General features: G+C 39.0%; 1 protein-coding gene across 5 annotated transcripts in view; it reads left to right on the top strand.

The window, feature by feature from the left end:
- Positions 1–3,585: 3,585 nt before the first annotated feature.
- The window catches only part of tgfbr3 (transforming growth factor, beta receptor III), a 137,595-nt gene continuing 116,122 nt past the window's right edge, over positions 3,586–25,058 (top strand). For 2 of the 5 annotated variants that reach the window (XM_052012090.1, XM_052012087.1), the window contains exons 1-2: positions 3,586–3,634; positions 13,975–14,203. In XM_052012090.1, the coding sequence (XP_051868050.1) occupies positions 14,143–14,203 (61 nt within the window). In that variant the 5' untranslated portion in view covers positions 3,586–3,634; positions 13,975–14,142. Of the gene's footprint in view, positions 3,635–7,511; positions 7,961–9,522; positions 9,685–13,974; positions 14,204–25,058 lie in introns of those variants that run through there. The other 3 variants (XM_052012088.1, XM_052012086.1, XM_052012089.1) reach the window with 3 other exon arrangements.

The raw sequence follows: 25,058 nt of genomic DNA, 5'->3' as shown, positions 1-25,058 counted from the left end.
TCAAATGGAGGGACTAATCGAACCTCCCTGCTGGCTGAAAAACCATCATCAGAATCAGATTCCAAACTCCTACGCTTCATTTGTAACTCATGCTGCCTCTGTTTTTCCTTCTCCTCTGCCTCAAACTTTAACCGAATTAGTTCCCGTTCCCGTTCAGCCTCTAACTTCATCTGAGTTAGCTTTTGTTCGGCCTCTAATTTCTTTTGTCCCAACTCGAACTTCAGTCGTGTTTGTTCTAACTCCATCTTTGCTATCTGCACCTGTGCCTCAGAAATTGCTATTTCACTGCCAGGAAACTGTTTTAACACTTCCTTCTCAAACACCTTCTTTTCCACATAATGGCCAGCTATCAGTCTCTGAATATCTGCCTTTCTCATAGACTGCTTTACTTCTGTAAGGTTTAGCCTTGTAGCAATCTTTATCAAATCATCCTTTTTCGCCACCTCCAATCCTTTTTGGGTTGGTGACTCCAAAAATGCCTTAATATCCATTGCTGCTGGTTTCCACACACACAAGCCAATTAAAAAGAATTTATCAGACCTCCCTCAAAAATCTTTGGATTGAATCCCGAACAAATCTCGTCAATCTGGGGTACAATCCCAGACGACACTCGTTAACCTTGGGAACTATCCCGGACGAGCCCCCAATTTTGTCACAAACCAGCAACAAAAGAAACACACTGAGCATGATTCAGTGTTAAAAACTATTTTATTAATCACTACTTATGATAATACGTAAAATAAAAGTAAAAAAAAAATGTTAGTATGTTAGAATTCAAGAATGTTAAACCTCGAACGTTAACCCCAAAACTAAACTCTTTGTGTGTGTGTGTGACAAAGTCCAAAACTCCCAGTTCCGGAATGGTTCTTAAAGTTCAGTTCCGCAAGCCATAAGGTGAAACATGAGCAAGGGCTTCTTCAACAACCACCGTTGTCTGAAGATAAGACGTAGATGTAGAGAACATAGGGAGAGTAGATACGAAATCCAAATGTTCCACGATGGAACCCCAAACGACACTTCAGTATTTACTCGGTAGTGACTTCCTCACCCCGAAAAGCATCCGAATCGTGGTCGTCCACACACAAATACCTGTTTCTTTCTACAGGTCAGCAACAAAGTGAACTCCACCGGATTACTTCCAACTTCCATACATGGATTTCAGTGGCAAACACAGTTATTGTTTCTCATCCATCGATAGAGAAAAACAAGCAGGCTGGTGTCTCTCTCCCTTCTCTCTCTCTCTTCTTCTTCTTCTTCAACAACGTCATTACGTCCTTTATCTTCTATTGACGTAAGCACGCCCCACACACACATACACACACACTCTCTATCTTAAAGGGACTTTCACTGAGTCCGTAACACTTTCTGTTAATGAAATTGGCCTTACCCCAATTTAAGACCTTTGTTACTGGTCCATCCCTATTGCTTTCCATAATCACTTTAAAATAAATAGAATTTTAGTCATTATCTCCAAATGACCCCCCACTCCCTCCAATTGACCAGGATGTCCAGTAATGCTCCTTCCCTCATTGGTCTATCTACATACTCTATCAGAATACTCTCCTGGACACACCTCAAAAATTCTGCGAGAGACTGTATGGTGTTGGTGTGCAGACGAAGCTGGGTGTTCTTGAAAATAAATCAATAGGTTAACATCCAGGTACAGTATACAATTAGGAGAGCAAACAATATTACAAGAGCACTTGCTTAAATTTTATAGGGCACTGGTATGACCACAACTTGAATACTGTGCATATATCTGGTGTCTCTACCTAAGTAAAGTGTTGCTTGGAATAGAGGGAACTGACATTCACCAGACTGATTCCTGAGATGGGAGGATTGCCCCATGAGGAAAGATTAAACAAACTGGGCAGAGTCTCTGAAGTTTAGCAGATTGATAAGTTCTCTAATTGAAACATGCATTGCTCAACAGGTTAAATACAGGAGTGAAAGAGCAACCATTCAGGCTTAGGATGAGAAGAAATTTCTTCACTCAGAGAGCAGTGAATCCTTTGAATGGTCCACTTTGGAGATTTAGTTGCTTTGTTGATACTAAACAGACATTGATATTTTTGAGATATTAAGGGAACCAAGAGATATAGGGTCAGTGCACAAAAGTGGCAATGATGTAAAAGATCAGCCATGATTTCACTGAATGGGTGAACTCCTATTCCTATTTCTTATTTTCTGGGAGTCAGTTGGGGGCGGGGGGGTTCCTAGGAGGCCGGAGACTGATTTTATTGGTGGCTTGTTTTTTGAGCAGATCTAACTTAGCCACTCCATTAAAATATTGGTTTTGGATTTTCTGATCGATTAGGCCCATCTGCAGGAAAGACAGGACTTAATTTCATTTAAAGGTGCAAGGAAAGGATTATCTTTCATACCCTGCAGTTGCCTTCACCACAAAAAAAAAATGAACAGTGGATACGTCAAGGTTACCTTCAGATTCACTGATGACTCACTGGATGTCATTTGATGTGGAGGTGGAAAGAAATCAAACAAGTTGAGGAGAAAGAGAGATGAAATTGATTCTGCCATTTAGAGGAATGAACATTTATGTATGCATAAGACTTTTGAATTTAATAATATTATGGGAGCTTGTTCATATCGAGGGGCATTCTTAATCCAGGGACAGCCTGTACTTTCACAACATTTAAGAATTATCCAGACAAATAGTGGAATTGCTAAGGCATAGAGGCTATGGATCAAGTGCTGGTAAATGGGATCAGTATAGATCGGTACTTGATTGTTGACAATGCACATCGGGGGGCGGGGGTTGGTGAAGGGCTGTATGACTTTCTGAAAGTGAAGGAGAAAGATCCAGAGAAGTGCTGGAATTTAAAAGTTGTTTGTGATCGTTAATGTCTGAAAGAAAGGATAGCATGCATGGATATTGTAGAACTAGTTACATTTTGTAGGATAAGGTAAACAGAGGTTGCCATTCTGATTTCATCTGGTGGTATGACTGCTGGTCTGAAGATCTTATTAATGGATGCATTTCATGATCGCTCTGTATTTATGGGATACTAGCAAACTTGTGTGCCTGCTCATTTCTGACTGGCCTGACTGGTGGCAAAGTTGACGAATACGCCAACCTGTGCGTACAATACATCTGTTACCCACTGAAACATTTATAAGCAGCTGTTGGGATGAGAAACTGATTTATAAGCAGCTGACTGCAAAAACCCAAATGTCTCCAAAAGAGCCATGAAGGGATCCCACAATGTAAAGAATTAAGGCTGTGGTCACTTTCTGTGCCAGTGGGGGAGTGTGCCTATCAAACAAAACTTGGCCGGGTTTCTTAAAATAGTTGGCGTCATTTTTCCTATGTGCGTCAATGGACGGTAACCATCCCACAAGGGACAAACATTGCATTGCATTTGTGTTCCAGCAGATGGCAGATAAGCACCAGTGTATCTGACCCTCTTAAAGAAACCACCTACCCACACAAGTCCAATATCTTAGCAGCCTAGTGCAATGTTGTTAGATTGCCCTGATTTGTCCAAACCACAAAATGACATCAACTGTGGGATGTGTTTTTCATCTAGCTTTTGTATAAAGAGCTGCTTGCACTAAAACATAAATATAGGCTTAACAGCTGCAACCAGAACTCAGATTTCGCAACTGTTGGCAGGTAATGGATACCTTAAAAAATAACTGGCAGCGATAAACTTGATTGTCAGGGAATTAATTCTAATATTTTTGTTAATGACGATGTACAGTTGTAATATTTGTTTTGTTTTTAGTTATGTTGGATTTTCAATATTTTATGATTTGATATATATTTATATGCTCAGGTTACATTAATATTGTTAAATATTCCATTATACTATTTAAGGAAAATAGTGCCGTATAAAATAGATTGATAACTGCGCTTATAATTCTCAGAAATCTGGAGATCTTTTAATTACTAATTCACTTGCGAACAATCTGTTAAAAAAAACTCTACAATGTAATGTGCACAAATTGAGACATTTTCTGTTGTTTTCCAATACTTCAGACTGTGCATTTTGTTCAAGGAATGCGTTATCTGACCTGATACGTTTTGCAACTGTTCTCCACTGGCGTCGTTTTGTTTGGTCGCCCTTTGTATACTGTTTGTTTGGGCTCGCACAGCTTTCTCGGTTAACTTACGAAACGTATTCTTGCGATCCAAAACAAAGCTTTTGTAAATTTGAACTTATTTCGCGGAGAAAACTTGCGATTCAGTGTGAATAACCTTCGAAGACTTCTATATTCCTGTGGTTTTGTTTTTAAATAAATATTTCCTTCATGGGTGTTGTAGGTATTTTACTTAATAATGCGTGGTACTTATTTATGAATTTAGAGATATTTGGCGCCAATTACTTAAAACCAGGATTAAATAGAGTTCAATCGCTAGCAGTTGGTGCCCATTTTAAGCACTCGCTAATAATTAACGGGAGAAATTGACAGCAAATTCGAGATCATATTCCAAAACGCAATGCGGGGCTTGAAATATTCTGAACATTTTTGTGTCCTCGGGGGCCACAATCGTATCAAGGAGTTGCATAGATCAGCTAAATGCACATCTCGTCTGGAGTTTGATACTCAACACGTGATATTTGCCTGGATATTTGCCTAGAATCGGAGTAATTAAACTGCACGTTCCACTCGAGCTATATCTCTCCCTCTCGCTTTCTTTTCTCTACTTAAGACTTAGGATAATATTTGCTCTGGTCACGCATGTTGTATTAACATGCACATTCACTAAAAGAGTATGTGTTATCTTTTTCAGAGTAGAATAGACTTCCTGTCACTCTTTCGTTCACTTTATCAGAACCACCTAGCGGAAGGGGTCTCTCCATTCCCAACCAAACATGTGATTATGGTTCAATAAATTAAATTGGGAGAAAATATTGAGCTTCTTCTTTGAACGGATGTTGAAAAGTCTCGACTTGTACCCTTCCAGTGGGAGAATATAAATCATAGAATCATACGGCACGGAAACAGACCCTTCGGCCCAACTGGTCCATGCCGACCAAGATACCCATCCGACAGTCCCATTTGCTAGCGTTTATCAAAAGGAGACCAATTTGCACGACAAGGCATAGTGGATGGTTGGGATTGTGTGTGTGTTGAGGGGCGGGGGGTGTTGGGTGGTATGGAACTACATTCCCCCCTTTTGAACGATGAAAGCATCTGCTTGAACCTACTACTTTTAACCTTGTAATATTTCCCAATGAAGCCCTGTATTTTCCTTCCATTTATTTTAAACGAAGCTTTGCTTCGCTGAATGGAAGCACCAAACTCAACGAACAATGCCAAGATAATGCATAACTACTCGGTCAGCATGTAATTTCCACTATCGCTTGATCAGTAGGGCAAGGGGCTCCAAAAGAGACACAAAGGTAAAATGCAACAGTGCCGATCTCTTTCAGAACCTCCGCTGTGACAGAAGCAAAGAACACAGAAGACACGAGGTGGAGGCGGGGTTAAACAGAAGAGGAACACGAGATAGTGTATATGATCTGCAGAAAGAAAGACTCCCATTTATAAGCACCATTCATGATCATAAGAGTCTCAAATCCCTTCATGTATAAAGCATTGCAATGTCGAAAATGCAAATACAGAAGCGCGCACCTAAGCCACAAAGACATGGTTGCTTAATAGTCTATTTATTAATATTGTTGGAGACGTAATTATAGGCCAGGATATTAGAGGTAAATCTCTTCCTTTTTGGAATGGTACCATAGCATGTTTTGAGTCCCACCTGAGAGGGAAGATGGTGACCCTGTTTGAAGTTGCTTCCGAAGGATGATAGTGCAGCGCTTTGTCAGCACTATATTGGAGCGTCGGCCGAAATGTCGTGCACAAGTCTCTGCAGTGCGTTATTAACACGACGTACCTTCTGACCTGAACACTGATAGCTGCTTTCTCCAGGTATTCAGATCAGGGAATCTTGAGCAACATGCCCTTCCCAGAGAAAATCTTTTTTTAAAATGAGATCGAAACCCCTTAAGCCTGATTATAGATTAATATTTTATAAGTCATTAGCAATCGTTATGAAGGAGTCACTAAGTTTCAGTAGGCCGGAAGTAGCCTAATATAAAGGTTCATATTTTTAAAAGGACTACAAAAAATCGGTTAGGAAACTAACATGTAAAATAATTAAATCGATTACCAAGAATAGACGATTTCCCCCCATCTGGTCAACAGTTATCAACGTGGATTCAGAAGCAAAATGCCCCATCTTACTAACCTTCTTAGTTTCAAAGACATTAAAACTGGAATGAATATATCATAGAGATCTTTAAGATGTTTAATACACAGATCTCCAAAGCGCAGTTAAACGGTTGGATCCAAAAAGCAATTAGTTAAACTCAAAATAGTAATATTCAAGATAAATATAAATTGACAGGAACCCAAGCACCGAGTGGACAACAGGTGCTTGTAAAAATTGAAAGGACAGGAACCTAAGCACCGAGTGGACAACAGGTGCTTGTAAAAATTGAAAGGATAGGAAAGGAAAATAGTGAAAAAGGAGCTGTGCTAGCACCACGGTTTCTAATTTAAGCCAACAACTTCGACAACGAAACGCAAGCTGGTCAAATTTTAAGATGACTAACTGGAAGTAGTGGTGGAATGTGAGCCCAGAAATGACAGGTTCGGTTTAAATAAAAAAAATAAGCGGACTGAACAATGATACATAAATTTTGTACAATAAGATTTCCCGTTCATTTCAATCATTAGCGTACGTATAACATATTCGAAATGATAACGGCTAAATTTTCCCAATGGAGTCTTTATTTCAAGTGTTTCAAGTAGGTGATAATCATATCAAGATCAACTAGTTTCATCTCAAAATGCGAAAATAAATGGCAATCATTTTGCTCAATCTAACTCCTGCTCCCAACCTGCAAAGATCCCACCGATCTCTTTTGTGGTTAAAAAAAGTTAACGTACTTAATTATTTCCAAGTGCTCCTTCTCTGAGACTCAAGAATAACACGCTGCTGGTGCAACTTCCTTGCCTACTTTTAATTTCGTTTCTTTTCGGAAATATCAAATTTGCAGGAGGGAAACCCCCCCACAGAACTGTCAAGAACATCAGTCTGTGGGCCGCATACTTCCGAATTTATTATCTCTGTTACAGAACAGGGCAACCTGTCCCAAGAGAGAACAAGCAATTCAGCTGCGAACTTTTCACTTACCAGGCTTGTTTCAAAACCTTCCTCCACCCTATCCTCGGGATATTTTTTCCCATTTCTTACCTCCAAATGAAATAGAAAAGCCCAAACTCTTCCCTTAAACTGAGGGGCAAAATATTTACTTTCAAAGCTTTAAACTCCTGCTACAAATGATCCAATAGGCGACACCACATTCCCAATTCTGCTCCAAAACCCCTGTTTGTTTCCAACTCCTGTCTGTCAAACGCGCGCTCCTCCCGCCTCCGTGTGCCGCTCTACCCAATCAGCGACCCGCCTGTAGGTGACGCAAGGTTGTGGGCGGGGCCGCGAGGGGGCGAGGCCGAGGAGCCCGCGAATGGGGAGCATGCGCACTGGCGGTATAGTTCTGCTCACTGGCAGAGCGGGACGAATCGGTTGGTGTAGCGTGAAGGCGGTAGAGGTCGGCGGGCAACGGCAGCGGTGTGTGTGTGTGGGAGGGGCCTCGGGGGAGCTGGCGGACACTCGCCGTGTGCAAGGACGGCCGGCAGCTGTCTCAACCTGTTGCTTTCTCCAACCCAGAGCCCTTGCAGAGTCGTGTGAGGTTTCAAACTCGGGCCTGTGAGAGTTTTCTTACACTGCCCCGTTTTGACAGCTCCAGCAACTTGCGGGATGTGAGCCCTTAACAGCTGAGGAGCAGACTTGATCCAAACTTGCCCACGGCATTGCAGCACCGACTCTCTGGAGGAATAGCCCCAAATAGAGGGGACCTCCCCTCTCCCCGTTACTGCTCGTTTATGTTTCACGAACGTGCCACCGTGTGAAGTTTTTTTTGTGGTGAGTTCCCTTCTTCACGTGGTTCGTTTGATAACGTCTGTAAGTCAATTGAATGAAAGCCTTGGCACATTGTTAATTGCATGGATGTGCTGTTTGTGGTGCATCCGAGCTCAGCTGAACGGTGGTGTTGGAGAGCAATGTGTAAAATTACAACTTGCATCTAGGCCTACGTGTATGCGAGTCTTTTGCATCAATTTGCTCACTAGCAAGTAATTTCGACAGTATCGACAACTGTTGGAGGCGGTTCGTTAAGTTTTTAAGATTTTGTTTTCCATCAGTAGCAAAAGGGAAAGGAGATTTGGGGGGGGGGGGGGGTGGATGGTGGAGAGAAGGTTGCGTTTTCATCCTGTCTTTCAGCCAGCATTTCAAGTGTAGCTACTGATGCCATATGGAAAAGCAATTTCTTTGATTTTTTTTCCTTTCAACAGTTGAGAGGATAAACAGAACCAATTGTTTTTTGAGAAATATCAATCCTACATATTTCCAGAATATGAAACCAAAATTGTTACTCACCTTAGGGATCTGGACACTTGGAGCATGGCTGATGGGTCAATGCTTTGAAGTAGCATAAATCTGAATTGATGACACTAATTCCTGCTATCTCAAGTTTGAGTAATAGTGTTATTACTGAGTTTTTATAAATGTTAGATGACTTTAAAATTAAATTCATCAATTTGGGTTGGTAAGTTTCAATTTGTGTTAATTGACTAGGATGTTATTTTGGAAGCAAAGATCAATGTTTTCATTTAGATTGTAGTTTGTGTGTCCAAATTTATTGCCCAAATAGCCCTAAGTATCACTTCATCCAGGCCAGATAGAGATAGTCAAGGTTCTCTTTCTTTAATCAATACTATGTGTAAACTTGGGTGGTCCAGTTATATTTTACCTCTTTGACATCAGCTTTTTTTTAAATATGAAGGTTGAGAAGTTACAGTGTATTGCATAGTCTGAAAGAAATTACTTTCATCATCTCAGGATGCCCCAAAGCACTTCAGGGCTATCTAATCCTATGTGGGGGAAGAGCTATCATGATATAAGGAAGGCAGTTTCAATACTTCAGGTAGTTCCAAATAGTAATGAGATAATAACCATTTGATGTTTTAAATGTAATTGGTTGAGAGAAAAATACTCTAGAGTGCATAGAGAGCAGATTTTATTTCCATCTGAAAGAGGGAATTGAATATACAACTTTCTATCTCAGGTGAACCAAGACTTTAGAAAAGTAGTTTTCTATTTTGTATATGCAAGACTGTTGCTTAGTGACCTCCCAAGTACCAGTAACATTTCTAATCTATGAAATGCAAAGTGTTGTGCTGTGGTTTTTAAAAATATCAGAAAATAGTCAGAATTCAGAAGATATTAAAAAAAAATTGGCTTGTACAAGTTGCAATTTAACTGCCTCCAGAACACCAGAGAAACCAGCTCTAATTCATGCTCTAATTCATGCAGTCTCGCATTGGGACAAAAGTGCTGATTTGATGCCATTTCCCTGTATTTCTACTGATTGTTTTGTGATTACTTATAAGACAGGTTTTTAAGTGTAAACTACTTTATGTCCAAAGGAAGTAAATTTATTGCATCAGAGACACTGCTGTGCAGAACAAGATTGCAAGGGACCTATGAAAAGTGCTGGGTTGAATTGGATCCAACATAGTTCATCCTTTGTGTTACAAAACTCAAAAGGGGAATAGTAAGGCAAAAGTCTTGGCATGAAGCATGCAAAGGTAGGGAACAAAAGTACCTCTATCATTCTGTAGTGCCTCTCATAATTGCCAAAATGTTTTAGAAAGGATCAAAATGGCTTTAAATATTTGTTGTGTTGATGCTTTGCAGCATTGAATGTAATAGATTTCAAGTGCTAAAGGCATTGGAACTGCTTCATGCAGTAAAACAAATCAAATTAGTTATGGAATGCAATTATACTGTATCCACTTGGACTGTTATGTGACTTGTGATATGCAGCTGGTAGAACAGTTATGCCCTTCTACCCAGCAGTATGGATTAGCACTAAGGTCAGTGTCAAAGAAACATATTTGGATTGGTCTGATAAACTGAATTCCCTGGGCAGTCATTTCTTAATGCAAGCTGGCAAAGGTTTTATTCTCACTGGGAGCCAACCATTCTTTTGTGCACCTGAAGCTGCTTTGCATCAGTGCAAAAGTGGATTGTGTAATAGGTGGCCTGACAATCTTGTTAGATCTTTCCATTAACCTCAATTTATAGTGCTGTAGAAAATTGTACTGTGGATGTAGTTTAAAAGAAGACATTGCCGAATTTGGACTTTAGGCAATGAATATGTCAAAATAAGGAATGGCTAGGTATTGTATATCTTATAAATTTGCCAGTTTTCAGCCAGCTGTTTACTGGAATGTACGTTGGATACCTTTTTCTTGGCTCCCTGTGATGGGGTTCATAAAAGGGTGCTATTTCAGCAGAAGCATTTAGCAAAGTTCTGGTTTACTGTATTGATAAAATCATGATGTAAATTGCAATTACACACTAGAGCATTGGCATTTCATGCCATTATTGCATAATGACTTTTCCAGCTAGTCTTCCCATATCAACATCTATCATTTTTCATAAATACTACAGTCCTGCGTAGTATTGTGGGTGCAGTGATGTGGGTGCCATCTGCTGGTAATAGTTTTTTTTGTGAATTGAAAATTTTAACTAAAACTGAAACGTACATGAATATTTGCAAGGTTTGCTTTGTGGTTACAACATCAGCAAGTTGCATGCAATCTAAAAAGCTGCTTTTTAATTTGCTCTTGTTGTCCTGTTTAGACTGTAAATTTGAATATTCATTGTGGTAAAGGCACAATTTGTTTTTCAAATTGCTTGAACAATGAAGAATTAATTATTAAGTTTTTAAACTTTTATGATCCATTTGCACTTTATTAAAGTCGCATATAAAGAGCGAGTCCAGAAAGATATTCAGAAATTTGTTTCAGTGAAACTTTTCCTTTTTAAGAGATTGCTGTTCACACATTTAATCATGATGTAATAGGACATCAGTGGTTTAGACCCATGTTCTTTGTTTTTAAATGGTTGGACATATGTTTTAGATTAGATGTGTGGCAGCTGTGTGTTTATGTCAGATTTAAAAAAAAATAATTTTTTACACAACTTTTTCTCATATGCCTTTTTAAAATAAAAAGACTTTTCCAATTCTCAACTAAAAACACAAGTTATCAGGTTTGAGATGCAGAATAAGACTTTCAAAATTGGCTTTGAGTAGTAAACAGTTTTAGCTGACTGATTTAAAAAATGTGTAACAGATCAAATGTAGGATGTTTGGTCCTCCAACCAAAATTTAACCTGACCCAATAGGCAGTATAGGTCAATCTGTCAATCAAAAACACAACTTTGCTTGTGGTTACTAAATGTCACAATTTAACAAAGGTTGTTTCAGAAGCACGAGAAAGAGGAGAACAGTGTAACCAATGAGTGTTGCTAAATGGCAGTTTATATGCAAAATATAAATACCAGTATAATAATTCCCACTGCTCTTTAAATATGTTAATTATTTTAAGCACCGTCTCCCAACACACTCAAGTCAGAAAAAAAATCTTTTAAAGTAGACAAACTCAGCTTTAAACTTGCAGTCGTTAAGTCCCTCTTGCAAGAGTTTGGTAGAAAATACCTGAAATTTATTCCATTCTTTTTGGACCCACTGGTTGTTTTTATCTCCCTTGGACAATTGGTTTTCAGCATTTTATTGCCAGAGTGCTTCAGTTGAAAATCTGTGGAGTAGGCAGGAAAAGTAGTGATGAGATATACTTGCATGTCAAGCTTCAGTACTTAAAAAAAAATCTTTGACAACTCCTTTTTTTTAATTTGAAAAATGTATTTTTTATTAGTTCCTTTGGGTGAATAAGTTGCGTTACAGAAGGATTGGAATATACTTCTGTACTTAACACTGAATTGCTGAGATTAAGGTTCTGGATTATTTTTGTACGCTCTTTTTTTTGTTGATGGGCTGAGTTGCATGTAATTTTAGGATTTTAAGATCAGAATAAGGTTTATTATCTTTGATTTATTTGATGTGAAATTTGTTGTTTTGCAGAAGTACAATGTAAAGGCAAAAATTATCATAAATTACAAAATAGTGCAAAAAAAGGATAACAAGATAGTGTACGTGGGTTCATGGACCATTCAGAAATCTGATGGTGGGGAAGAAGCTGTTCCTAGATCATTGAGTGTGGGTCTTCAGGCTTCTGTACCTCCGGGGATGGTAGTAAAGGGAAGAGGGCATGTCCTGGATGGTGAGGGTCTTTCGTGATGGATGCTGCTTTCTTGAGACATCCCCTTTTAAAGATGTCCTCTGGCGGGGAGAGTTGTGTCCATGGTGGGGCTGGCTGAGTCTACAACCCTCTGCATCCTCTTGTGACCCTGTGCATTGGAGGCTCCATATCAGGCTGTGATGCTACCAGTCAGAATGCTCTCCACTATACACCTATAGAAATTTGCAAGAGTCTTTAACAAATCTCCTCAAACTCCTAATAAAATAGAGCCGCTGGCGTGTTGTCTTCATGATTGCATCATTGTGTTGGGCCTAGGATAGATCCTCCAAGATGTTGAAACCCAGGAACTTGAAGCTGCTCACCCTTTCCACTGCTGCCCCTCAATGAGGACTGGTGTGTGTTCTCCCAACTTCCCCTTCCTGAAGTCCACAATCAATTCCTTGGACTTACTGACGTTGAGTGCAAGGTGGTTGTTGCAACACCACTCAACCAGCTGAACTATCTCACTCCTGTACACCACCTCATTGCCATTTGAGATTTTACCAACAACAGTGGATGCCATCTACAAATTCATAGATGGCGTTTGAGCTGTGCTTAGCCACACAATCATGAGTGTAGGTGCCATTCCTCAAGCTTGCATTAGGTTTATTTAAACAGTGTAAGAAGTAGAATAGAAGCAATAGGTCAAACCAGTTGTCCATTTGGGAGCACTGAATGCATTGCACTAAATTAGAAGTGCAAGTGAATTGCTGCTTCACCTAGAAGGGATGTTTGGATCCTTGGAGATAGGAAAGAATACCACCACCATGCATGTCTCTGGTTTCAGCTTTATCAAGGGACTATTCTCTCTGACTCCCTGATTCACTCTTCCAGCTCCATTAGCACTTGCTTTGCTTCTCACAGTACCTTCCAGAGCTAATTGGAGTAGGTGCAACACCTGCCCTTTAGTTTCTACCATCTTTTGAGTGGGCTTGTGGCCATAAAATGTGGTGAATAGCTGAATATTTGTACTTGTTGAAGGTTTATTTATGTTTTGGCATTTCTGCTAATTCAACAGGAAATTGGGGAATTATTAGTGTGCTTGTGGTCTGTTGCTGGTTGGGGATGGGATTAATTCTCCCATTTCAGCTCTGAGTTAGTCATAATTGTGTGCTGCCGCTCAGTGTGAGGCCTTGGGTTGTTATCCTGAATCTGAGGGTTCACATTACCTTCTCTACATTATAATTCATTAAATAATATTTTTCTTAAAGAAAAAAAGCTGATCTTGCACATCCATTGGAACAGTGTTTGCTGTCAGTTCATGCATAACCTGAAACTCTGACTGCAGCTTTTTGAAATGAACGAATGAAAATTTACAAGACCTTGGCTTGGATGATTTTGGTTTGAACTTGCAAAGCAAATCCATTACTGGTTGAATGTATATTGTTTCACAAATCTTATCTACAATTCAAGCCTTTTTGAAGGCTTCTGAATCAGATGGGAAATGCTTAGATAAAGACTGGGTATTTGTATTGTTATGTTTTTGACTTTAAATTTATTTGTAAAATGTTATGCTCCAATGTTTTGAGATGGGTGCGGAAATTAAAACATGCATTTTATGATGCATTGGTCTATTCAACTTTGTTCTCAGATGTGGCAGTCTTTCAGTGAGTAGTGAATCACCTTGGTCAGTGAGTGTAATATTTTTGAATAGAATTTGTCATAATACAGTCACAATTGAATCATCATGTAACTATTCACAACTTTTCATTTTATACATTTTTCCTTTAGGCTTGTGAAGAAGGAAAGGAAGATCAGAATTTGCATTCCATTCTATCTTGCTGAGAAATATAGCAACAGTGGTGAAAATCTTGCCGACTACAAGAGGCAACCTTGGCCACATTAGAAGATTAGAATATCTCCAGTGGAAAGCAGAACTTACATTATTGTATTCTAAACATGACTTCAAATGGAATTCAAACAATATTACTCTTCATGCTGATATATGGAGGGTCTACAGGTGAGTTCCTTTGGAAAAAAGTTTAAATCCCTAGCATGTCTTCGCTTTAGCTGATTATGGCTCATTGCAGACTGAGATGGAGTGTTTCAGTTATGAGGAAAGATTGAAGAGGCTAGTTCCATTTTGGACATGATTGAGGTATATAAAATTGAGGCATATAAATACAGTAGACTGCAGGAAACCTTTCTCTTCAACAGAGATGAATAAAACGAGAGGACACAGATTTGGAGTAAGGGTTAAGAGATTTAGAGCGTATCTGGGAGGGACTTTGAGCATGGTGAGTACCTGGAATACACTGCCTGAGAGAGTGGTGGAAGCAGAGCTGCTGATAACATTTAAGAAGTGTTTAGACAAGCACTTGAATAGCCTGGGCTTAGAAGGCTGTGGGCCAAGTGCTGGAAGATGGGATTAATACTGATGGTCAATGTGTACATGATGGACTGAATACCCTGTTTCCGTAGCCTGTAATACTGCCATTTAGTCTTGCCCTCCCATCTCAAAGTTCAGGCTTCAAAATCCAAGCTTCGTGCCAGTAATTACTCCTTGCCAATAAAGCTGTGTACATTTCCAGCACAGAAGGAGGCTATTTAGCTCTTGGTGCATACGTCAGGATGTTTATAAAAGGGGCCATAATTCCTACTGTTGTACTTTTTCCATAGTTTTGTATCCTCTTCTTTAAATATTTATCACTTATTTCTTTAAACTGACTGTTTTGCCAAGTGGATTAACAGTCCTAAATCTGCCCTTGTATATTATTGGACAAATAGATCCTGGTGTGGCTTCAAAATTCAAATTTTCATTCTGTAGTTTATACATGGTGGAATAATATAGGAAAGAAAGGAAACTGAAATAAAATATGAAAGGGGCAAGGCTATAGGATGAAAATGAATGTAACTCTGAAAACGAGCTGTAAAAAAAATTTTTTGAAGGTGGTTGAAGAACAAAGTTGACAGAGAGAGATGAGTAGAAAAAAAAGTACCAAGGAAAATGAGAAGTTTGAGGGAAAAAGAATAAAGAACCAATGTGGATTAAAAGAAATACTGAACTATTAAAGGCATGAATTGGATAAATGAGTTTAGAAGCTCATGTTTCTGAAGATAGGATCTTGCATTCTTTCACTTTAAAAATCATGCAATCCCAAATTTAAGCAATGCTTTCCATTCTGGGCTGAATAACATGACAAGAATGTACTGTATCAGCGTTTATGAATTACTACTTGATATAGTAGTATTTGATAAAAATCTTAGATTTTGTTGCATTATTTTGACTTTGAGCCTTTAGTATTGATTTTAGCTTGGGAATAAAATTACAGAAAACATCTTCAACTGATAGTTGGTATCTTTTTTAATCTCCAAAATCAATGCATTATTGTTTACTGGAAACTGTGTGGGTGATCCCAGCCAACAGTTGTTTCGTCATAATCACTTGTTTGTAAGCTTCATTTTTTCCTAATTGCCAAAGCCATCCAGTACATAATTCCATAATTTTATTATGGATGGCCTACTTAAACAACTAGCTCCTAACTGGATTCGGATAATTTTATGTATGAGTTGATGCATTGGGTTTTGTGTAGCAAGTTAATAGAGCTTGCTGAAGTACTGACTTTTATTTATTTTAATAATTCCTCTCACCCACTTCTTTCCGTTCTAGGCACAAGGCGTTTTGGTACTGTGTTAGCAGTGGTGCCAAGATAATCAAGTATATGTTAGCAAAGGCTTGGATTTGAATTCTGATGACCTACAGTGCAGCATGAAGCATGTTAATATGCTTTGCTACTGTTTCTTTCTGATAGTCATAGTGCTATCTGTGTAGTTAAGTAAACTGCATTTTTTTTTAATATGGTTTGTGGTGGAACAAGATTTCTATTTACACGATCTGATGTTGAATCCACAAAAATTAGTACTAAACCAGTAACCATTATCATGTCTTTTATTTTAAAAAAATAACCAAAACCACGAGTTTAAGCTTGAATAGGGGAAATTATAGGTCAATGTACTTTCACTGTGTGATGGGGGACTTGGACATAATGTGGGAATAGACGCAAGAGGTAGCATTTTGATCAAGTTACAGAATGTATAAGGAAGTGAATGTGAAGCTAGTAAAAAGAGAATTGAACTTTTCTTGAGGTGGCAAAAGAAGAATTTCAAAAGTGGAGGTTGAAGATATTGTAGAGGTGGGGAAATGAGCATTAAAAACACTAATTCTGCATCTGGTCAAGGTAGGATAGGACTTCAGTGAGAGGAAACTCTGTCTCAGCCCAAACAATCTGGGTGGGATGAAATTGGTGTTGAGGAGGACTTTCTAGTAGAGCAGAAAACACAAGCTTTGGTTATTCCAGATTTGAAATGGATGTGAATGTAGGAGGTGTGATTAGTAAGTTTGGAGATGAGGCAAAAATTGGTGGTATTGTTGAAAGTGAGGAAGGGTAGTCTTTGATTGCAGAAGATTAATGAAGTTGTTAAATGGGCAGAACAATAGTAGATGAAATTTAACCGGGGGGTGGGGGGGGTGGGGTGGGTGCGGGGAGAAAGAGTCATGCATATTGGGAGAATTAATGTCTAAGATGTACACAGTGAATGTTAGGACCCTACAAAGTACTGAGCAACAGAGGGACTTTGGACATGTACAAGGATCCCTGAAGGCAGCAGCATAAGTAGATATGGTAGTTAAGAAAACATATGGGATACTTGCCACCATTAGCCAGGGCATAGATTTTAAGAACAGAAGGTTATGGTACGGGTTTATAAATATTAGCAAGGCCACAACTACTTGAAGGCAAGAGAAGATTTTGGAGAGGATAGCTGAATGTTACTGCCTGTAATATGGATGTATCTAAGAAGGGACAGGTAACTAAGGAACAGGAAAGAAGCAGGATTCATTCTTTGGGGATTTCAGGCATGATATTGTCTAAGTGAGAAGAGAAGCCATTCTTGGAGATGCTGTGACTGTGGTGATTTTCAAAGTGAAAAGGAATTTGCATTGATGATGGAGCCATTGAAAATGTCAACTAGCATGAGATGCAGGAGGGTCTAACTAAGAATTGAAAGAATGAAATTCCATTTACCAAATTTGAAAATATTGAACCTGAAATTCTTCATGTTTTGAAATACAGCATGGATATTCATAGCACTTTGTCATTCTTAAGTAATATTTTGTTAACTGCCAGCTAATTGCAATGTGGAGGTTAGCCCTTCCATGATTGGGAAATGAATGAGCTGGAGGACAGATAACCTCCCTTCTGCCATTGGACTCTGCACTGATTCCAGATGTGTGCCAGGGGTGATGGCATATGTAGCACAGACCTATTCACTTGAATGGGATTGCTAGCTTTCATAGGAAAGATTATTTTTCTTTGTTCTACTTCATGTTTGTTTTTTTACTTAATTATAGCACTATAAGATGTTACAGAGTGAGATTAGTTTCCTGAGGTGTGGTGTCATTTACAAATCCTTCCACTTCGTGAGAGAGTCATGGCAGTTGGGCCATTTGGTATGATTGGACCTGGAAGGCAGAAGAAATGCAGCTGTGGTAATAACACGGGTGGTCGGCTGGATTGAGCATGACCTTGACCCATTGTCTTCAAAAATGATTCCATTAAGTTAACTGAGCATGACTTGGATTCCTGATTACATGCTTGCATCCTTTCAGAAAATGTTTCTCCAAGTATAACTTGCCACATCCCTCTTTTAAGATGTTCGTTAAGTGGCATATAATTTTGTTGAATTATTTCTTCACACTGCTTTGCGGTACAAATTGAAGAATAGTCATTTTAGTTTGCTGCTGCAAATATAATTCATATTTTTTCTTGTATTCCACTGAGTGATAACAATACAATTAATTGTGAACTCCTGTTGCCTATCTTTATAGTCTCCTTTTACTTAATTAATTGTTGAGCCTGTCTGTTATATTTCTTAACTGATTGCTAAACTAGAATGGAACTTTATTAATCCTTTGGAACCTAAAAGTGTCAGTAAATGCTTTGTTAATGTGTAACTCCATTACTTTCAAACATGTGAGCAAATGTTGTCTTCACTTGTTTTGACTACTTTTAGTGAATCTGTTTTTCCACTACCAGTTCCATTGCTCACTCCACAATGCACAGCTCTTGTTCTTGTGTCCTTCAAAATTTGATTCTGACTTTTTTTTTACTCTTATCTCTATAACCATAATCCAGAATGACTTAAAGTGTCTAATTTCTTAATCAAATTTCAGTGGAGCTCTGCTTTTTTTTCCTCCATTCAGTCAAGGAATCTTGACATTGACTGTCCAATTCTAATTAGCATTCAGAAAGTGGTGATGAGCCATCTCTTTGAACCACTGCAGTAGTTTAATGGTACCCTCGCACTGCATTTAAGTAAGAAGTAGGATTCTAAGCTAGCATACTGAAGGATAAGTAATATATGTCTAAGGCAGCGGGATGTCAGACTTGAACAGGAACATGCAGGCAGTGTGATTCCCACAGTTCTGTTGCCTTAAGGTGCTTTAAGGTCTGAGTTGCTGTCAAAGAAGTTTTACTAGGTTGCTGGTGCACACTGATGGCAAGGGAAACTGAAAGTTCAGATGTTGATCAAGTGAAGTGTAGTCCATCACCATAATCCTAACTTGTGACATAAAAATAGTGGAAAGACTTTAGGATTTCTGGAGGTTAGCCATTTGCGGCAAAGTATCCAGTGTCTGATATATGGCTGATTCCCAATATCTGTGTGGGTGATTTGGTTCAAGTTTCTAGACCATGAATATTATAAGGATGTTGATAGTGAAATTCGGTAATGGTTATGCATTTGAATCTCAAAGTGAAGTGATTTAAACTCTCTTGTTGGAGAAGGTCACCATCTAATTCTTGTGTGGCATGAAAACTACCTGTGATTTATCAGCCCTTGTCAGAATGCTGTCTTGGTCCTGCTGTATCTGGCACCAACCTGCAGTATGTGGTTGAACAGATCTAGATACTCATGCAGTTGTACATCAAGGGAACAGGGGCAATTTGAGTGTGTAGCAAGAACATAACCATGGAATATAATGTGGGGCCATCCACTTTGGTGCATGTAGCAGTAAAGCAGAGTATTCATCAAATGGTGACAATGGGCAGTGTTGATCTTCAAGAGGATCTAGGTATGCTTCTACGCAAGTCACCTGAAGGCTAACGTGCAGGTGTAGCAAGTGAATCAGAGGGCAATGGTATGCCCTTGTTTCAAGAAAGTGTGATTACAAGGTTTGATGAAGTCTTTATTGCAATGTAGAAGTCTTTGAGACCTCCAGGAGACTGTTCCATGGAATGGTAGGTTTACCAGATGAGGGGAGGTTGAGAATACTGAATTCCAGCGGGTTTGGAAGGATGAGGGAAGCTGTTACCAAAACTTAGAAAATTCTTAGGTGTCTTGACATGCTAAATGCATGAAGGGTGGTTTCCTTGGCTGAGGTGCCCAGGACCAGGCAACATAGTCTGAGAATAAAGGGTAGGCTGTTTAAGGCTGTGATGAGGAGAACCTTTTCATTCAGAGGGTGGTGAACCTCTTGGAATTCTCTACCCTAGATGGCTGTAGGTAGCTTGGTCACTGTGTTCATTCAAAACCGAAACTGATAGCTTTCTGGGCATTAAGGATATCAAGGGATATGGGGGAAATGGCACAGAGGCGTAAGATTAGACATGACCTTAAAGACTGGTGGAGCAGCTTTGAAGGGCCAAATGACCTAGTCTTACTTATGTGATCTGTGGCTTATTTCATATGAATCAAATCTGCCAGAATACCTGCAATTGATCATTTATTGCTGGCCAGAGGTAACTGCAAATTCTTCATTATGCCGAGGACTCTGCCATTGAAGATGGGAATGCTTATGGAGCCTCCCCTTCTTATCCTTCACCAAAAGTGACAGAACAAAAAATTTGTACCAACTTGGGGAAGTTACATGTAGGGCTATATAAGTGTGAAAGGGAATTAATGTTTACAGATCCACTGCACCTCTTCCTGTTAGCTGCTTAATTGTCCACCACTATTCACAGTAATACTGAACCTAGATTCATTCTACTGCTTCTGAGATTGCTTAACTCTCTCTATCATGTTCACATTGTAACTTTGCCAGATTGGTACCCCATTTTTAGATATGCCTGGCAATGCGATTCCCAGTGATGGACAATAAGTTCCCTTACCTAGCATACACTCAGCCCTTACTACTCTCCTGCTTTGAATAGTATTCAATATGCAAGACTACTGATTCATTACCTGAAGGAAGTGGTAATCAGTAGGTTTCCTTCCCCATGTTTGACGTGATGTTTGTGACCTTGTGGAGTCTTGGGTCAATATTAATGACTCCCCAGAGATGCATATATCATTGTGCAGCCACTTTCATCCCACACAACATGTCTATGGGAAAGGAGAATCCCAGTGTTTGAGATGTAGGAGTCTGAGATGTTGACTGAAAATTGTTTTGTGATCTTGATGGTTCTATGCTATTGCCTAAAGTCTGGAACAGCTCTTCCAATTTAGGCATAACTCCCCAGATGTAGTTGAGGAGGATGTTGCAATGTTGATTGGGCATGGTGTGCCTTTGTCATGCCTGAATCTAGTGCTAGGTTTAATGGCAGTTGAACATCAGGCATGTTCCTGAGAATTTGTAGTCGTGTTTAGGCCAGACCAGATAGAGTCAGCATATTTCCTTCCTTGAAGAACATCATTAAAGAGATGTTCAAGGATGAACTGCTTTCTGTGATGATTTTGTTCCATATTTAGCAGTTATTTTTGCTCCCTTTGAAATTTGTTTGCCTAGCCTTTATAACCTTATTTGCCAGATTTGTTATTTGAATCAACTTATTGAGCACTGAGTACTGAAATAGACCAGTGTATCCTTGGACTTGAATGGCTAGCATTCAGATGTGGCTTTGCTTGTACCTCGTTCTCATGTGACCCTTGTGGGGAAAATCTAATTGAGGATGTTGGTTGTGGACAGGATCAAAAATAATCTGTCTAATTTAGTATCTCATCTAAATGACTTTTGCCAAATGTGTTATTCAGCACAGTACAAACCACCAACTTCTATTATAATTTATTTTTGCATTAAACACTTAGAACAGACTTTATACAAGACAACTAGAAAAGCAGTATACTTCATTGGTGAGCTGTTCACACAATGACCAGATGAATATCTTGCTTTATTTGGCAATTTGAATGTCCATTGTTTAATATAGTGCACTTCATGTAGTTCATGTCGTGGTGTTTTGATGATGAACATTTGTGTTGCAAAATTGTTAGCCTTCTAAAATAAGGTTTTTCCACTTTCTTCTAAATAACCAGTACAAAAACAGACTAGGTGGATGTAAATTACAAAAGTAATGAATCAGTAGTCTTCCATATTGAATACTATTCAAAGCAGGAGAGTAGTAAGGGCTGTAATTGCCTTTTGATTACTACTTTGATGGAGTCTCAAAAATAACAGTGCAGAAAGAGGCAATATGTCTCTGCATTGATAGCAATGAAGCTATCAATGCTAATCCTGGTTCTGTAATCTTTATTCTTTCTTCAGCCTATTATCCAATTACTTATAAATGATGTAGATTTGCCTCAGTAGCTACTTGTGGAAAGCATTTCATGTTCCAAAAGCCTCTGATTGCAAACATTTCTTCTGATATCTCTTCTTTCTTCTCCTCATGGTAATCTTAGATCAATGTGCCTTGTTAGGAATTGTCAACCAGTGGAAACATGTTTAAACCATTTGCACTCTCAAACACTTTCATAATCTTGAAAATGTGTCTTTAGATTTTCCCCATAATTTTTTTCCAGTGAAACTTCCTATCTGTCACCTGTGAATTTTAAACCTTTCTTCATAACCATCATTTATAATATGCCAATCATTTGTATCCATTTGCTAAAGCCTAATATCCATCAGATAATAGGGTGCCTAGAATTGCAAATGGTGTTCCAATCATGTCCTGACCAGTGTTTTATATTGTAAATTTAAAATCATTGTATTTTATGAACAGGTATGGCAGGGCATTCCAGCTATAGTATGTGGGAGTTGATGGAAACTATTGGGGCCCACATCTTTGTCAGGTCACAGTTGATGAGCTGGTGCCCAAGATCGGCACATTTGCATACATCAGGGGAGAGAAACTTACCTGGATCCAGTCAGTCAAGAGGAACGGGAGGGGGTGATTGAGTGAGGTAGATATCGTGATCCAGAAATTGTTATAATCCAAATTTAATAGATTCCAGAGTGTTACCACAAACTGAAAGATAGGAAATGTAGCCCCACTATTTAAGAATGGTTGGAGAGAGAAAACGGTGATAATGCTCCTGGCTGTAGTGTCAAAACTAGGGATTAAAATAAGAGGTTGGCCAATCATGTAGGAGATGAGAAGAAATTTATTCACATGGATGGTAGTGAATCTTCAGAATTCTACCCAAGAGATGCTGTAGGGGTTCAGCCACTGAGTATATTTAGGACTGAGATTGATAGATTTTTCTATATTAAGGGAATCAATGAATATGGGGTTAGGGCAAGAAAGTGACGCTGAGTTGAAAGATCAGCTATTATTTTATTGAATGGCAAAATAGCCACAAGATGGCTTACTCCTGCTTTTGTTTCCCAGACATTCTCTCTCTCTCCCCCCCCCCCCCCCCCCCCCCCCGATGTGAGGGGGGAGATACAAAGGCCTGAAAGCATGTACCACCAGGCTCAAGGACAGCTTCTATCCCATTGTTATAAGACTATTGACCATTGCCTAGTACAATAAGATGGCCTCTTGACCTCAATCTTCTTCATTGTGGTCTTGCACCTTATTGTCTGCCTGCGCTGCACTTCCTCTGTAACTCTGCATTCTATTACTGTTTTCTCTTGTACTACCTCAATGCATTGTTTTAATGAAATGATCTGTATGGATGGCATGCAAAACATCTGTACATGTGACAACAGTAAACCAATTTAGATTTACCTGTCTTGTGTTCTTTCATGTTTGATTCTTGTATTCTCATCCCATTTGGCTCTATGTGGTCTTTTCTGCCTCTCTCTGCAGGAGCCAGATCTATGCATCTGTAACCTTGGATTTCTTCTCTCTCTGTTAATGCAATGGTCACATTTCTTCACAGAATGAATCACAACACATCTCTGTCATTGAATTGCTTTGGCTGCCCATCTGTCACCAACAAACTCATCCTATGGAAATCTGCATTTTATTTTCTTGACATTCTCTTTATTTCGGGGCATTGACATTTTAACAGTCTTGTTGCATGGATTTATACCTCCAAGCAAGTCTTTTTGGAGCTCCACTGCTTCCAGCTTTCCAACATTTAGAAAGTACGGTGTTCTGTCATTTTTATATCAGATGAAAACATTGCAATAAACATTGGTACTGTTAGTCATGACCACATCTCAAAAGTGACAAATTATTGCGAAATCAAATATATTTCTGCATTTGGCCCATTTCCAATCTATTAATCTTTGCGATTTAAAAGTTCCATCTATGTACATTGGTTACAATGTCACTTACAATCAGGAAACTTGTATGATGGGATAGAAAATCACAACTTTGAGTGTAATATTTATCATTGCCTAATAATTTTGTAAATATCAAAAAAAACTGTACAAATTAAGCTTAACATCCCTTGGACAACTTCATTACTCTGGGATGACTCTGCTAGTATAGACCATCAACATTTTTGTAATTCATCTCTGCCATCCTCAGTCTTTTTTTTCCTTCACTTTTTTTTTGGTATAAATTTTGCACTAGAACAAATAATGTTGAGGCTGTCAGTGCTAAATATTAGCATGAAGCAACTTGTGGCATTCATGCTTGTACAGCAAAATGTGAAAGTGGAGAAGCTACTGTTAGAGTTGTGATACAAGTTCTGCCCTGAGACATCTGGCATGAAAATATATGAAAGCTGTGATATTGTGATACTTATCCATTAGATGCCACCAAACATAAAGAAAAGGTTAGAACTTGTCCATTCAAGTGAAATGTTCCCTTCTGATTGCAAAATCTAAGCCAATATATTTATTAATATTTCTGTTTGATTCTGTATTGTACTCCCAGGGTGTATCAGAGCTCACTTTGCATACGGGTTTCTTCACATCAGAATCCCTGAAACTTCTGCCACCATTCTTGGGAGTTAGAAGCATCCTTGCTTGTGTTTCCTGCTTTTCTATCAATAGGAGAGGCGTTACAACCTGGAGTCTTGCTAACTTTCCTTTGGCACTGTCCCCTTGCCTTTACGATCATCCTAAACAATCTTTTTAACAATGCTTTTGTCATTTCCCTTAATGTTTATGTTGGCTTGGTTTGTTTCTCTTCAAGCTGGATTTGTTAGACCCGTTTAAATGAACACTGTTGAAAGGGGTATCCCTGTGAAACCAGTAGACTTATAAAAGCTATATCATCTCTTTGAAAAGTGGATATAATTGATATGGGGAGGATATGCAAAGGGTCAGTTCCTCTGTTGGTAGATGCGGTTGTAGTCCTGGTTTTTGTAGCAAAGAACAGCATGGGAATAGGCCCTTCAGCCCACCATGTTGGTACTGACCATGATGCCAAAATAACTAATCCCATCTGCCTGTATGTGGTCCGTATCCGTTTATTCTCTGCCTCTTCATGTGTCTGTCTAAATCCCTCTTAAATGTTTCTATTGTATCTGCTTCTACCACCCCCCCTAGCAGTGCATTCCAGGCACCAACCACTGTTTACAAACAAAAACTTACCTTGTAAGTCTCCTTTAAGCTTTCCCCCTCTCATCCTAAACCTATGACCTCGGGTATTTGAAATTTCCATCCTGGGGAAAAAAAAGGCTCGGACTATCTACCCTATCCATGCCTCTTATTTTATGTACTTCTGTCAGGTTGCCCCTCAGCCTCTTGACACCCCAAA

This window comes from Pristis pectinata, chromosome 3 (genome assembly GCF_009764475.1).
Source record: "Pristis pectinata isolate sPriPec2 chromosome 3, sPriPec2.1.pri, whole genome shotgun sequence".
Lineage (NCBI taxonomy): Eukaryota > Metazoa > Chordata > Chondrichthyes > Rhinopristiformes > Pristidae > Pristis > Pristis pectinata.
This window is presented reverse-complemented; position numbering and strand designations above follow the sequence as displayed.